The following is a 16,181-nucleotide window of genomic DNA, read 5'->3' on the forward strand; positions in this document are numbered from 1 at the left end:
ACCACCATGCTTCACTATGGGTATGGTGTTCTTTTGGTGATGTGCAGTGTTGTTCTGAGCCAAACATATCTTTTGGAATTATGGCCAAAAAGGTTCAACTTTGGTTTCATCAGACCAGAACATCTTTTCCCACATGCTTTTGGGAGACTTCCGATGTGTTTTTGCAAAATGTAGCCTGGCTTGGATGTTTTCTTCGTAAGAAAGGCTTTTGTCTTGCCACTCTACCCCATAGCCCAGACATATTAAGAATACGGGAGATTGTTGTCACATGTACCACACAGCCAGTACTTGCCAGATATTCCTGCAGCTCCTTTAATGTTGCTGTATGCCTCTTGGTAGCCTCTCAGAACAGTTTTCTTCTCGTCTTTTCATCAATTTTGGAGGGACGTTCTTGGTAATGTCACTGTTGTGCCATATTTTCTCCACTTGATGATGACTCTTCATTGTGTTCCATGGTATATCTAATACCTTGGGAATTCTTTTTTACCTTTCTTCTGACTGATACCTTTTTAACAACAAGATCCCTCTGATGCTTTGGAAGCTCTCTGTGGACCATGGCTTTTGCTGTGGGATGCGACTAAGAAAATTTCAGGAAAGACCAACTAGAGCAGCTGAACTTTATTTGGGGTCAATCAGAGGCACTTTAAATGATGGCTGGTGTATGCTGACTCCTATTTACCATGATTTTGAATGGGATTGCTTAATTCTGAACACAGCTACATCCCCAGTTATTATGCAACCACATTATTTTAATTTTTTTAAAGTTTTTTTCCCTCCACCTAAAATATTTCAGTTTGTTTTTCAATTGAGTGGTACAGTTCATAGGTCACATTAAAAGGTGGAAAAAGTTCTGAAATGATCTTTGTTAACAGGGGTGTGTAGACTTTTTATATCCACTTTATTACATATTGTACAGATGCCATTTTGACCACACATAGCAGTCTAATTTTTAAGTTTAGAATGTTACTTATTTAGTTCTTTATTTGGTATTAATGGCAGGAAGCTCATCCCAGGGGGGTCCAAAGAGGGGTTCACCCAGTTTCACTCTCCCTGCCTCTTTTTTTGCAACTGTCCCTGCCTTTGTCCCTTTCTTAGCCTCAGATCTGCCCCCACCTCCATCAACCTCAGATCAGACTCCCATCAGACCTCCCAGCCTCAGATTAGACCCCAAACAGACCCTCCCTAGCTTTAGATCAGACCCCCAGCCTCAGATCAGACCCCCCAGCCTCAGATCAGACCCCCCAACCTCAGATCAGACCCCCCAGCCTCAGATCAGACCCCCCAGCCTCAGATCAGACCCCCATCAGACCCCTTAGCCTCCGATCAGACCCCGCTAGCCTCAGACTAGACCCTCCTTAGCCCATGATCAGCCCCATCAGACCCTCCCCAACCTCAGATCAGACCCCCAATAGGCCCCCCAGCCTCAGATCAGACCCCCAATAGGCCCCCCAGCCTCAGATCAGACCCCTATCAGACTCCCAGCTTCAGATCAGACCCCTATCAGACCCTCCCCAGCCTCAGATCAGACCCTCCGCACCCTCCACTAGCCTCAGATCAGACCTTCCCCACCCTCCACTAGCCTCAGATCAGCCCCAATAAGACTTCAGATCAGACATTTTAAATAAATAAAATAATAAATAAATAAACGTACCTCTCCAGCTCTGGACAGCGCTGCCTCTTGGCAGATTCACTTACCTTCCCTGGTCTTCTTCCTGCCGTGCTGTACTGTGACCTAACAGCACACAGCATCCGGTAATAGTGCGCATCTACGTGCACTACATCCTGGCGCTGCATGTCAGGACACAGTGCGGGGCTCGAAGAAGACCAGGGAAGTTGAGGACAGCCAATGCAGTGCTGTTCTCACCTAATGGCCGCTGCCATAATGGAAGCGGTCATTAGGATTTTCACAATATGTTCTGGCAGGGGGCCGGGGGCCACATGAAATGATCCCACGGGCAGCATACGGCCCTATAGAAATGAATAGGTCCCTGTGTGATCTGCAAATAAAGGCTGTGTGAATGCATGCTAAGGTTAACATTTCATTTTTTACCCCAATATGAATGTGATAAAAACAAATGATTAGATACAATAGATTCCAAATGGATAGTAGGGATAATAACCTTATAAAATGTCAAGTTGCCCAAGGACAACAAAAATCCATTTTTGTTTTTACGCCCACCTAGTCCTATTAATTAATACGTGACTTTTAGTCATAAACTTTAAAAACAAGGTATCACAACCCACCACCATGTAGTAAGACTAAAAGGAGGACTCCCTGTCTGTGCTCCAAGTATTAGTGTATGTCGTAGGAAGTAAAAGCACATATCCTGCTGCTAATAATGACACTATCAAGTGCTAGATTTCCTAACAGTGTCAGTGTCTGCAATGTGGTGCAAGACAGGTTAGCCAGAGTAAAGCATATCAACATAGGGCTCTGACATTGCTGGTAGGAGATGGGCAGAATGGGCCAGGCTAAGATTTAACCTTTCTAGTCTCCAGACTGTCGCCATTCATTAGATAATGTAGTTGGATCCTGCTCAAATTTAAAGGGATTATCTAATTTGTGCGATTTTTCCAGGACCTGTGACATGTCCCCAAGCAGATTGTGACCCAGCTGTATCATGCTGCCCAGGGACACACCACTGCTGAAGCCAGTTATTGGCTGCAGCAGCACAGTTGTCAATAACTTGTCCGGAAGTAAATAAGCCAGGGACCAGAAGATGGAAGCATGACTCCTTAGGACATACAAGCTAGAAGTCATAACTAAACGGGGCAGCTCTAATTCATCTTCAAATCTGAAATTTCTATATTTCGGCTTTATTGCCGTCTGTCTTTAAGGCTAGGTCTACACGACGACATTTGTCGCGCGACATTTTGTTGCACTAATGTCGCACGACAATTTTTATAATGGCAGTCTATGGTGTCGCACTGCAACATGCTGCGACTGCGACGCAACAGTCGCAGAAAAATCCATCTCGAATGGATTTTCTGCGACTGTTGCGTCGCAGTCGCAGCATGTTGCATGTTGCAAGTGCGACACCATAGACTGCCATTATAAAAATTGTCGTGCGACATTAGTGCAACAAAATGTCGCGCGACAAATGTCGTCGTGTAGACCTAGCCTTACAGAACATAATTGACACAGGGTCCAATAGGTCAAGAAAACTGAGAAAGTAAAGCCATTTATCTATGCAAGTCCTAGACACATAAGAGGCCAATCTGGTTACAGGTTCATGTAAAATATAGAAATTCATTTCACTGCTGCAAAGAGACCAGCGGAAATGACTGCAAGGAAAATGCTCCCCACCCGTATAGGTCACATTCAGTTGAAAAGGGTGCACAGTCCCAGGTCTATTATTCTACAGACGAAGAAAACAGTTTCAGGAAAGACTACCAGCATTCTGTACAGTACAAGGCTGGAAAACTACACAACGTTTCATGTGAGTCAGTGGATCGAGGTTATGACGGGAAGGGGTCATAACCCATTTAACAAATTAACATTCTCTATAGCAATAGGGATACAGAAATAGGGATTTTCAGAGACATCATCATCAGTATCTGATCGCTGGGAGTCCGACATCCAGGACACCCTCCGATCAGCAGTTTGAGACGGCACTGGCACTCGCAGTAGTGTCACAGCCTTCTCGCAGTTTTCCGTAGGCCATGTGACGTCACATTCATCTGTCACATGACCTAGGGGCAGCTCAGCCCATGAATGCAAGTACAGCGCGTGTTTTTTGCAAGCGCAGTGGCGCTCACTGGACCTCCGGAGTCTTCTGAAACAGCTGATTGCAGGGGTCCCGGGCGATCAGATACTGATGACCTATTCGGAGGATAGGCCAGTTAAAAAGTCTGAGAAAACCCCTTTAAAGCTATTTCAGACAGACTGTGTAATAACTCGCACTCCTGCTCCTTTACTAAAGGGAGGATACCGCAGTTATGTGCAGGAGGCACAGCGACATGCCTCACATGTTTCCTCATCCGTGCAGCTTTTGTAAAGTGTATTTAAAGAGGACCTTTCACTAGAATAAAACATCTAAACTAACTATACAGACATGTAGAGCGGCGCCCAGAGTTCTCCCTGCACATACCGGATACCTATACCGGGAGAACGGAGCGGTGCCCAGGTATAACAGTAAGTGCAGGGAGATCCCTGGGCACCGCTCTCCATGTCTGTATACTTAGTTTAGATGTTTTATTCTAGTGAAAGGCTCTCTTTAAAGAGAATCTCTCCTACTTGCAATGCTATTTTTTAACCTAAGCATCTACACCCAAAAGGTGGCCATTTGCATGGGGATCTCCTGACTGTCCCCTTAGGGGAAATGCTGTGGGGAAAAGAGGGATCATGCACCGTCATATACCTTAGATAGCAATTGGCCACCCACAGCTATTCCATACACAACCATGCTAGGCACAGCCGAGCATGCAAGTGTTCTCAATAGGGAGTGGGAAATAATTTACTGACAAACCTGGGGTATGTATCTCCCTTGAAAACACAGAATCAGGCATGTTCATTCTGTCCTCCAACATCGGTCATGGAGGGAGAGTTGGGACAAAACAGATCATCAGGCGTCACCAAATCATTGGATTCAAACAACGTTAGTCTAAAGTTTATGGCCCCTTTTGTATTTTAACATGCTTGGTGCCTTGGAGATAAGCTGGAGTCAGATCACATGGCTGCAGTTAGAGATGAGAGAATCAAATCCAACAAAGTGGAATTCAATCCAAATTCCAGGATATTTTTGATTTGCTGAGAATTCCTCATGCTAGCGAATCAATTTAACCTGAAATAGTGTAAAAAATAATAATTAAAAAATAAATAAAAAATCATACTTACCTCCTCCATTTGCTTGCCAAGGGCCGGCCACCGCCATCTTAAATATCATCTCGGCCAAAATCCCGTGAGTGGTGATGTATGACGTCACCACGCTGGCCGGCGCGATGACGTCATCTTGGGCCACACGAGATTTTGCCCCAGATCTTCAAGCACAATGGCGGCGGCCAGCCCATCGCAAGCAAATGGATGATTTAATCTTTTTTTCAGTAAATTTTACACTGCCTTTTTACTCTCAGATGGCACAATCCTGTATGAACGTGGCATCTGAGGGGTACAAAGATGGGGAGCGGCACTGTCAGAGCTCCCCGTCATTGCAGCGGCTACTTACAAAAAAAATGAAGCAGCCAAATGGAATTTTCCAAAACGTCACTCATCTCTAGTTGCAGCGTTATTCTCTGCCCATTCCCACTTGGCCTACTGTAGCTGAACATGCATGTGTATAGCGGAGCTGGGAGAAATAGTGGCACGTCTGCGCGTTTCATTTCAAAGGGACTTGTTAGGCTAGGTCTACACTACGACATTTGTCGCACGACAATTTTTATAATGAGAGTGGATTTTTCTGAGACTGTCGCAGTATGTCGCATTGCGACACCATAGACTATCATTATAAAAATTGTCGCGCGACAAATGTTGCAGTGTAGTTGTGCCCTATGTTTCACATGACTTATTGTCACGCGACACATGTCGTCATATAGACCTAGCCTTATTATCTAGGGCTCTGATCGGACCAGAGCAGGAAATAAGGCTACCATCTAGCGTCAGGACATAGTGTGTATGGCGGCTGGTGTCAGGATGCAGTGTGGTGGATGGCACCTGGAGCTGAAGAGGAGCAGAGAATACTAGAAGGCAATTCATGTTTTATCTGGTCTGATGACCTATCCATAGGGCTCACAGCACACCTGCTGGTGCATGGACAAGCGCTGCAGCCTCTTCCTAGGTCACCAATCACATTGCCATCCATTATAAAGTGGCTGTGCTTGGTATTGCAGCTCAATTTGATACACCTGAATGGGACCGTGTGACAGTGGACTATATAATTTTTCTAGGATTTTGTATATATCTGGTCAATGTGGCTCATTTATTAGTCAGTGTGTGTTGTATTAGATATTGGGGGTTGCAGTGATTGTCTTCACATCTCCCTGGTACCAGAGATAAGGTATGCTGATGATGACCATGTTAGGTTTGGGATCTCAACACTACTACAGTGGTCTGTCCAGGCTTCAAAGCATTCATCTCCGCAGGGGTAGTAAACCCGGCCCCTGCTAGTACAGACAGAGGAGGGGCGGATGTGTTTCTGGATATCTCAGAGACTGGAGGTAGTAGTCCATTGTTGGGAGGTGTGAGAACAAGCTGATGCATTCTCTCCTCCTGGATTTGTTTCAATATGGGAACTTGGAATATCTGTAACTTTACCTGCAACTTCATGTGTGGACTCCAATTAACTGCTCAGTGATTACCTTCGTCGGTCACGAGCCTATTTCGTGACAGACCGAGCTGCACAAATGCCAAGCGCAGCCGTCCCTTCCAGCAGGAGTTGAACTCCGACTTATCAGATATTCAATAACTGTTAATTTTGTAAGGATTTTTTTATTTTAATTATTTTTTCATGTCACTGTCTATATTTAAACAAAAATCCTGCAATGGTCACACTAGGCACTGAGCCTTATTATAGGCTCCCTGTAAAAATATCATTATCATCACAGACAGGATTACAGTGAAAGATAACACTGATATACAAATAACACAAAATCCACACAGCTCACCTTCTTCCTTTACCTGCACATTGACTTTTGAACAAAGCATGCCTAGAAAACTCTCCTATAGAAGTCAATGAACATCTCCAGACTACAGGTTCCTATGGTCCATGTGTTTTCTGTAAAGCACATCTCTGAATGCTTTTAAAAGGGCATCTGTCAACAGATTTGTAGCTATGAAACTGGCTGATATATCGCATGTGCACTTGGCAGCTGAAGGTGTCTGTGTTGGTCCCATGTTCATATGTACCTGCCTCGCTGGCAAAAATGAAGTTTTATTATATGTGAGCCTCCAGAAGCAACAGGGGCATTGTCATTACTCCTAGAGGCCCAGCTCTCTCTACAACTGCCACACCCTCTCCACTTTGATTAACAGGGCAAGGCTTCTAGGGGTAACGGCAAAGCCCCCATTGCTCTTGGAGGCTCATTTGCTTATATTAAAGCGTTATCTTTCTCGCCAATGGGGGTGCAAATGAACATGGGAACTCAGATGCCTCCAGCTGCCAAGTGCACATGTAACAGGTCAGCCAGTTTCATAGGTACAAATCTGCTGACAGATGCCCTTTAACAGAAGCACAAGATGTCACCCTCGTAATCAATTACAGAAAACAGGATTAAAATTTTTTTTATAAAATAAATCTAGATCAGAAAATAAAACGGATTAAAAAATAAATAAAAATCCAGGCGATACATTCCCTTTAAAACCACAGACGTCTCCAGGAATAAGAGGTCATTACTTACTCTGCAAGTATCTTCTTTCGTCTACGCCTGTTTTCTGTAGGATGATGGTGATAAGTCCCATAATCAAACAATGAGTCCATAGGGGCTTTTTTTGGTGCTGGAACAACTGAAGACTCATAAATGGTTGATTCCAAAAGATCCATTGGATTTGAAATACCTTTTTTGAAAGCACCTTGAAATCTAATCCTAAGGTTCTGCTTGCCATCTGCAGAAGGCTGTGGAGTCCTGTTCACCTCTGTGGGTACTGCCCCTTCTTCATTATCAAACAAGTTGGCCAAGGAAGACAGAGGAAAGTTCTCATTGTGTGTTGAGACGTCATCTCCTTGGCTGTCATCAATATCTAGAGCACTTTGTTTTTGGAGGGATGAGGTATCGGTCATACTTCACTTTCGATTCCTGGAGTAGAAAAAGACACTACTTATTCAAGAGAAATCATAAGAAGCCAGTTATTTTAGGCGATTAATATCCCAGTCATAGCCTATAAATTCAACCGATCCGAGTTTAAGAAAAAATTATGTACTAATTTTAAAAGTCGACAGATGGATGCATTATGAAATTGTGCAATGAGATTGTTTGGGCAGACTGAGATATTACGTACCTAAACTAGCAGTATTACACTTGAATCTGCACAGGACAGTATACAGCACTATCGGGTGTAGCTAAAGGCTCATGGGCCCTGGTGCAAGAGTTCAGCTTGGGCCCCCCTTCCCTCAGTGCTTTGTGGGAAGGGGCAGGGGAGCACATAGCCTTCCTGCAGCCTGAGGCAAAAATTTTAACAGCAGCCCCCCCTCCACCCCCATCCAAAATTATTGACCTAACCCCTTCCCTCCAGTCAGAGGTGTAACTTAGGCTGCTTTCACACTAGCGTTCGCTGGTCCGTTCGTGAGCTCCGTTTGAAGGGGCTCACGAGCGGACCCGAACGCAGCCGTCCAGCCCTGATGCAGTCTGAATGGAGCGGATCCGCTCAGACTGCATCAGTCTGGCGGCGTTCAGCCTCCGCTCCGCTCGCCTCCGCACGGACAGGCGGACAGCTGAACGCTGCTTGCAGCGTTCGGGTGTCCGCCTGGCCGTGCGGAGGCGTGCGGATCCGTCCAGACTTACAATGTAAGTCAATGGGGACGGATCCGTTTGAAGATGTCACCCTGTGGCTCAATCTTCAGGCGGATCCGTCCCCCATTGACTTTACATTGAAAGTCTGGACGGATCCGTCCGAGGCTATTTTCACACTTAGCTTTTTTTAGCTAATATAATGCAGACGGATCCGTTCTGAACGGAGCCTCCGTCTGCATTATTATGAGCGGATCCGTTCAGCCCGAACGCTAGTGTGAAAGTAGCCTTAAAGAGGATGGTACCCAGGGCAAAATCTATAACAGAGCCCTCCCAGCGCGCACTTTCTATAATACCGGTGTCTTCTTATGAGGCACAAGTGTCTTTGGGCCCCCTCAGGCTCCTGGGCCCGGTAGTGACTGCTACCTCCGCACCCCCTATAGCTACGCCTCTGAACACTATTCTTCCATTAGAACAGACAGATAGAGGTAAAACTTTCAGATGGTGGGTGATTGCACAGTAGTTGCCAGGTAAGTGTCTGAAAAAGTTGCCATTTTGCTAAGGCATTGCATAGATTTTTTATAAAAACTAACCCTCACGCCACTCAACTCCCCTAACCAACGTGGAATGTGCTTTTTTCACTCTCCAAGACAGACCACAATAGACTTTATCTACCACTCTTCAGTATCTGTGCTTTAGGCTTACACCAAATAATGTTTTACACCGAATAGCCATCCCATGTGCAAATAACAATGTCCATATAATGTTAACAAAATGGTGCCATACAGTGCTCAAACAATACTGCCACAAACGACATCTCATTACCATCGCAAGCAGGATTACAATGACAGACAACACCAATAACACACACACACACACACTACAACCAGAGAATAAAAACTGAATAGAAAAAGTTGTGTGTGTCATGATCTGGTTTTAAGAAGTAAAAAAATAAAGAGGATTCATTTCCTTTAATACACAGAGCTGGAATACTACCAAAATATAGGGCCTAAAGTAAGCTTCTATGCAGTGTGAACACAATACCACTAGTCAGTGGTGCCACATGGAATGTAGCACATAAAAGGGGTTTTACATAGATAAGTGTGTGCACAGATTGGTTACGTACTGTACTGCGGTCTTTCTACCTGTGCCAGGATGAACTGCTCCTCTGGACACCAGATGCGGATGCTCCACTTTGTTTTCTGGTACAGTCGGTATGTGTTAGGGTACAGAGACACGTCAAGGTTTCCTTATGCAGTTTTGAAAGCCAATATTAGCAGTGGATGATAAAAAGGAGAGAAAGCATAGGATATGGACAGTTACAAATTCTCATTTTTTTTTATTCACTCCTAGTTTTGGCTTCCAAAACTGCATCAGCAAACCCGACCGTGTGACGTACCCTTAAAGGGGTTGTCCAAGTTATATTTATTGATGATCTATCCTCAGGATAGGTCATCAATATCAGATTGGCGTGGGTCTGACACCCGGCACCCCCGCCGATCAATTGTTTGAAGAGAAGCCGCGAGCCCTGCCAGCGCCGCCTCCTCTTCACTGTTTACCTGTAGAACCTGGGGTCTTTTGATCTTTAGATCTCTATTAGGGTGAATAGGACAATTAGGGTGAATAGGAGTCTGACACTGTCCCTGCTGAGCTGTGCCTCATACACAGAGCAGCAGGGAGTTTACCATGGCAGGCCTGGAAGGCTTCAGAAGCGTCCAGGCTGCCATAGTAACCAATCGGAGCCCTGCAATTTCACTGCAGGGGCTAAGATCGTAAGGCAGAGTGAGCCACATCCCTCTGCCTTACCTCACAGATGCCACAATCAGCGTTGCCCGTCATTTCGGCCAGGTGCCTACTGTATGATACAGTCGGCACCCGCCATATATTGAGCAGGCACACTGCAGCAGCCCGCCCCATACAATTGCAGGCACATAATGCCATACATGTACAGCATTATGCATTAAGGGGTTAAACCAGCAGTACTACTACAGTATGCACATAATCTACATGCAGTAAATACACTTATTAACAAAAATAAAAGCACCAAGGAGGAGTTGTTGGGTTGGAATCAGCGGAGGTCCGAGTGCCGAGACCCCTGCTGATGGCCAAAACAAGGAGTCAGAAGCCCTCACCTGAGTGTTGCCTCTCCTCGCTGCTTTAGGCTGAGTTCACACGAGCGTGACAGATTTGGTCCGGATGCGTTCAGGGTGCGTTCAGTTAAACTCGCACCATTTTGCAAGCAAGTTCAGTCAGTTTTGGCTGCAATTGCGTTTAGTTGTTCAGTTTTTTCCGCGCGGGTGCAATGCGTTTTGATGCGTTTTTCACGCGCGTGATAAAAACTGAAGGTTTACAAACAACATCTCCTAGCAACCATCAGTGAAAAACGCATTGCACCCGCACTTGCTTGCAGATGCAATGCGTTATTAACGCAGCCCCATTCACTTCTATGGAGCCAGGGCTGCGTGAAAAACGCAGAATATAGAACATGCTGCGATTTTAAAGCATTGCAGAAGTGATGCATGAAAAAAAACGCTCATGTGCACAGCCCCATTGAAATGAATGGGTCAGGATTCAGTGCAGGTGCAATGCGTTCACCTACTGCATTGCACCCGCGCGGAAATCTCGCCCGTGTGAACGCAGCCTTAGACAGGCTCAATAGAAAATCTATGAGGCAATCTTCATTAGTGAGGAGAGACTGACTGCTTCTAAGGGCTCGTTCATAGAAACGTGTGCTGCCCGCATTTGCAGATCCACAATACACTTGAACGGGTCTGTAAATCCAGAGATGCGGAACGGAAGCACGGAACACTACGGAGTGCTTTCTGAGGTTCCGTTCCGTGCCTCCGCACCGCATAAATAAAGAGCATGTTCTATCTTTCTGCGGAATGGACGAATCGCGGGACCCATTCAAGTGAATGGGTCCACGATCCCCATGTGGCTGGGCCACGGTCCGTGCCCCTGCATTGCGAACCGCAATTTGCTGTCCACAGCACGGACACGGGCTTCACACAGTCGTGTGAACAAGCCCTAACTCCTCACTTTAGCCATCAGCAGGGGTCTTAGCACTGGACCCCCAACAATAAAAACCTTTGATTTGTTACTATGACCTCTCAAAAGTTTTTCTAAAGTTGAGTTTCTCTTTAATAGTCATGCATCCATTTATGACGAGTTTAATAAATGTTCCATTATTTTGTAGACAATTGCTAAAAAGCCTCATTTATTTCTTTACATAACATAAATTAGAAAGATAACTACATTTAGAAAGGCACTGTATGTATAAACTTGTGATCAATCCCACAAACAAAATGCCAAAAATGTTATGGCTTGGGCCACAGGCAAAGATTCTGTGTCACACTGTCTTTCAAAGCTCTTCTTATTAGAGACTATATTATAAGCCACTGTGCAAATGGTTCCCAGATGTGGTTAGCGGCGGAGCCTAAATGCTGCGCTAAACAGTCCTCCTTTCATATCCACTATAAATATACACAAGCATGTCATTTTGTAGGAGCAAAACAACCGCTTTCACACAAAAAAAGACAACTAAATGATAGTTTCTATATAGATTTCTATATGGAGGTATGTTATTGTATAGCATGCTACATACCAATGCACACAAATTATATATTCTAAATAAATCAATATTTGCCTGCTACATGGTCTATTAGCCAAATCAATGCCAGAAAGATGTAAGACAGCAAACCTCCCTCTAGTAGAGCACATGCAGACATAGCAGGACTTAACCACCAAAGTCTATTAGAAAGCAGAACTTGACGTTTCAAAACTTCTTGCACAACAGGCGACTAGAGGCAATGAAAGGGATCTGTACTAGAGGTAATGGATTTCACTTCTCCTTCATGTATCATCATGTGATAAACAATATAAAAGCAAACTACAATATGCACATAAACTATATACGGTAAAAACACTTATTGACAAAAAATAAAAAATAATGCACTAACAAGGGGTTGTTGGAATCAAATGAAATGTGTGAATGTAATGATGATATGTTTAAATTATTACAAGGTTAGAGAGAAAGATACGTGTATTGAGGAAAACTGTAGAATTGAAAGGATTCTCTAGTACCCCGATGGGCCACTTCTAGCCTGGATACAAGATGAGATGTGGTTGGGCATGGCGGCACACAGGTTCCATATGATATCCTGCGGTACATTTGCCCGCAGATGTGGCAGCTGGGCATGTAGATCCTGCACACTCATAGGTTGCCGAAGCTGGCTGGTCCCTCAAATCCTCAATTGGTGATAAATCTGGTGACCAGGCAGGCCAAGGAGGTGTTGCAATCTGGTAAGTGGTGTGGGCGAGCATTGTCCTGCTGAAAAATGCCAGTTGGAAGCCCAGCCATGACAGGCAACTCACATGGCTGCAAGAGGTCCTGCACATCTCTGAGCTGTTAGTGTCCCTCGTATCACTACTAAGGGTGACCGACTGTCGTTTGTGATGGCTCCCCAGATCATCGTGCCAGTGGTTGGGGCAGTGTGTCGCTCCACAGCAAAGGCAGGATACAAGCGTTCACCATGAGGCCTCTATAGTCAAACCTCTATGTCGGATCCCAAACAGAACCTGGATTCGTTGCTAAAGGCCAGTCTATGGTAGTCCAGGTTTTTCACTCACAACACCACTGCAAATGAAGGCGATCAGGGCATAGCTATAGGGGGTGCAGAGGTAACAGTCGCTACCGGGCCAAGGAGCCTGAGGAGGACCAAAGACCCTTGTGCCCCATTAGAAGACTCTGGTATTATGGAAAGCGCATGCAAGAATTTGGCATGGGGTGCCATTTACATTTTTGCCTCAGGCAGCACGAAGGCTATGTGCTTCCCTGTCCCCTGGCCACAAAGCACTGAAGGAAGGGGGGCTCCAAGCTGAACTCTTGTACCAGGGCGCCTGAGCCTTTAGCTACACCTCTGAAGGCAATGGTAGCTCACTGTCAATGGCAGGAAACATATTAGGCACCATGACACCAAATTTCCTTTTGCTAAGCACCTGTAAATAGTTCGGGCAGAGACAGGGGTGTGTAATGAAGGTGCCACCCATGTCTGGATGGTACAATAATTTATTTTTATTTTATTTTTTACAGACATAAAGCCATCTTTAATTTGGAGTGATCTATGATTTTTGAAAGTTAGAATGTTTTCTTGTGGGAAAGAAAACTGCAAATTACAAGTCAAAGCAGTTCTGCACTTTAACATCAGTTGATGATAAGTTGTACGCCACTGCAGTTCCCATGCCTTACTGGAAGCACACAATAAGAACAATCTGTTATATAATATGTTCAGACATGTCAAGATGCATTAGCTTAAAGCACATTCCTGATCTGTAGTCAGCCTACATGAAAGCGAGTATACAGCCTTAGGCACTCTTTATTTACTAGCTGTTTCTGCACCTCTAATATACAGTAGAAGTAGAAGCCAGTTATCGGAATGAGCGTCTGTATAAGAGCATGACTTCCCATAGGCCTGTGTAAAGGCATGTTAAACCAACTGCGCTGGTTATGGCCTGAAATTGGGCTATAGTGTAAAAGGACCCTTAGGGCCAGTTCACACAGATTTTTTGCGCTGATTTTGGGGTGTTTCTGCCTCAAAATCTGCACACAAAAAATAAATAAAAAAAATGCTTTAAAAACAGCCTCCTATCTATTTCAATTGGAGGCGCTTTTTTTTCCCCCCACATGTTAAAAAAAGAATTGTCGAAAAAAGAAGCAGCATGCTGTTTGGTGTGCGTTTTTGTCAAATTTTTGGCGCAGATCTGCTTCAAAAACCTCAAGATGAGGTTAAAAAAAGACGCGTAAAAAAAACACGCAAAAAAAAATAAAAAAAAAAGATGTATATTCCGCACCGATTTTTCTAAGCGGGTTTTTCAAAATCAGTTGTGTCAACTGGCCTTTGGCAAATGGTTTGCTAGACTTGTCTTGTGCCACTTGTGGGTGCACCAATGACAATTGCAGGACTGACAGCGGCATAGAGCTACATTTCTCTGGTCCAAATGAAACCAGAAGAATTTTTAACAAGAACAAGCAACACAATGTAAAATAGCAAAAAGCAATAAGGCCTCATTAACCCTTTCAGACTAGGTGATTTTCAGGTTTTGTTTTTTCATTTTTGTTTTATAATCCCAGCCTTCCCAAAGTCATAATTTTTCCATTTACATAGCCATAGACAAGTTGTACTTTCTAATGTTTCTAATGGCACCATTTACAGTTGCAAATAATGCAGTAGGGAAAAAATTCCAAATGGGGGATATTTTTTTTATGTGTACAGAGCTGTGTGAGGGTCCATTTTGTGCGGGGTGATCTGTACTTTTCATTGATATCATGTGTATGACATTTTGATCATTGGCCATTTAGACTTTTTTTTTTCTTCCCATTTTGCCATAGGGAATAAATATTTTTTTATTTTAATAGCATGGGCATTTTCGCATGCGATGATGCCCATGATGTTTATTTTTTTAATTGTTTATCTATTTTAATTTCTACCACTCTATTTTATATCTATTTCAATTGTTATAATTGTTTTATTTAAAAAAAAATATATATTTTCTTTTTTAAAATTATTTAATATTTCCCATAGGCAACTATTCTGTCATAGACTGCAATGCATTAGCATTGGAATCTATGAGGATTACACTACTGGGTCATTTATCAAACTGGTGTAACGTAGAACTGTCTTACTTGACCATAGCAAACAATCAGATTCCTCATTTAATTTTCCAAAGGAGCCGTCAAAAATGAAAGGTGGAATCTGATTGGTTGCTATGGGCTACTAAGCCAGTTCTACTTTACACTGGTTTGATAAATGACCCCACATGTTCCTATGGAGCCCTTCCACAGGTAGGGGCTTCATAGGAACTAATGTGCAACAGTATATCTGTAAAGAATAAATCAAGGCAACTGGACGTTCTTTACAGATATATACCATGACCTGGATAAATGAGAACCTTCACAGACATAATGTGCAACAGCCTCCTGTCACGATCCTTCCAGGGAGGAGCCTGAACATGGCTAAGAGTGTGTGCTTCCAGTCTTTAACCACATTTGACCATGGCATCTGAGGAGTTAAATGTACATGATCAACCAGTGGACTTTTATGAAGTAAAGATAGATTTTATTTACTGCCACCAAAGAGGCCTGGTCATTGACTCTTATTAACTTTTCATAAAGAAAAAAAAAGGGGAATGAACAGGCACAACCACTTACTGGAGTGTATACCAACAATTTAATTCAGCAATGATAAAAAACAATAATAAAATCAGGGATAAAATCTTATATACGCGATAAATAAACACAACAATATGCAGCAATAAGATCAGTGTAGGTGGCAACAGTGATAATAGCAGCATACACAATGAATGAATATATTTTTACCCTTTGAGCATCTATTAACTTTTCGCTGGCCCGGCCCTGCCAACCATACAGCATCAAGGGCACCCTAACTATCACCAGGCAGGAGTCCCCAAAAGGCTCAGGGTGTGTGCAGCGAGCCCTTGTGGAAGCCGGTGTAGAAGATAGGAGTGGTAGTGGCCCTGATGTGATGATGTAGTGTCATGATGTCCTACCTCAGGCTGTCACTCCCTGGAGTTTTCTGCAGTGAAAGTTCTATCACTGAAGAATGAGGCCAGAGTTGAACCTAACAAGGTCCCTTTTACTAAGTGCAACGTATAATTTGAAATCTATACAGTAGCAGCAGGTTTTAGCACAATTCTTCTCTAGTACCACCCGAGGCAGTATGGTGGCAGGTTGGATGGCTGCAGTTCTGCAGTTAGGTGATCCTGGCCTAATGATTTGTTTGGTG

General features: G+C 44.0%; 1 protein-coding gene across 1 annotated transcript in view; it reads right to left on the reverse strand.

Moving 5' to 3' along the window:
• Positions 1-16,181, reverse strand: part of TRPV4 (transient receptor potential cation channel subfamily V member 4) — a 99,362-nt gene that overhangs the window by 68,525 nt on the left and 14,656 nt on the right. Inside the window, exon 2 of the mRNA XM_044288749.1 lies at positions 7,333-7,728. Coding sequence (XP_044144684.1) covers positions 7,333-7,712 — 380 coding nt within the window. The 5' untranslated portion in view covers positions 7,713-7,728. The remainder of the gene's footprint in view (positions 1-7,332; positions 7,729-16,181) is intronic.

Source organism: Bufo gargarizans, chromosome 1 (genome assembly GCF_014858855.1).
Source record: "Bufo gargarizans isolate SCDJY-AF-19 chromosome 1, ASM1485885v1, whole genome shotgun sequence".
Lineage (NCBI taxonomy): Eukaryota > Metazoa > Chordata > Amphibia > Anura > Bufonidae > Bufo > Bufo gargarizans.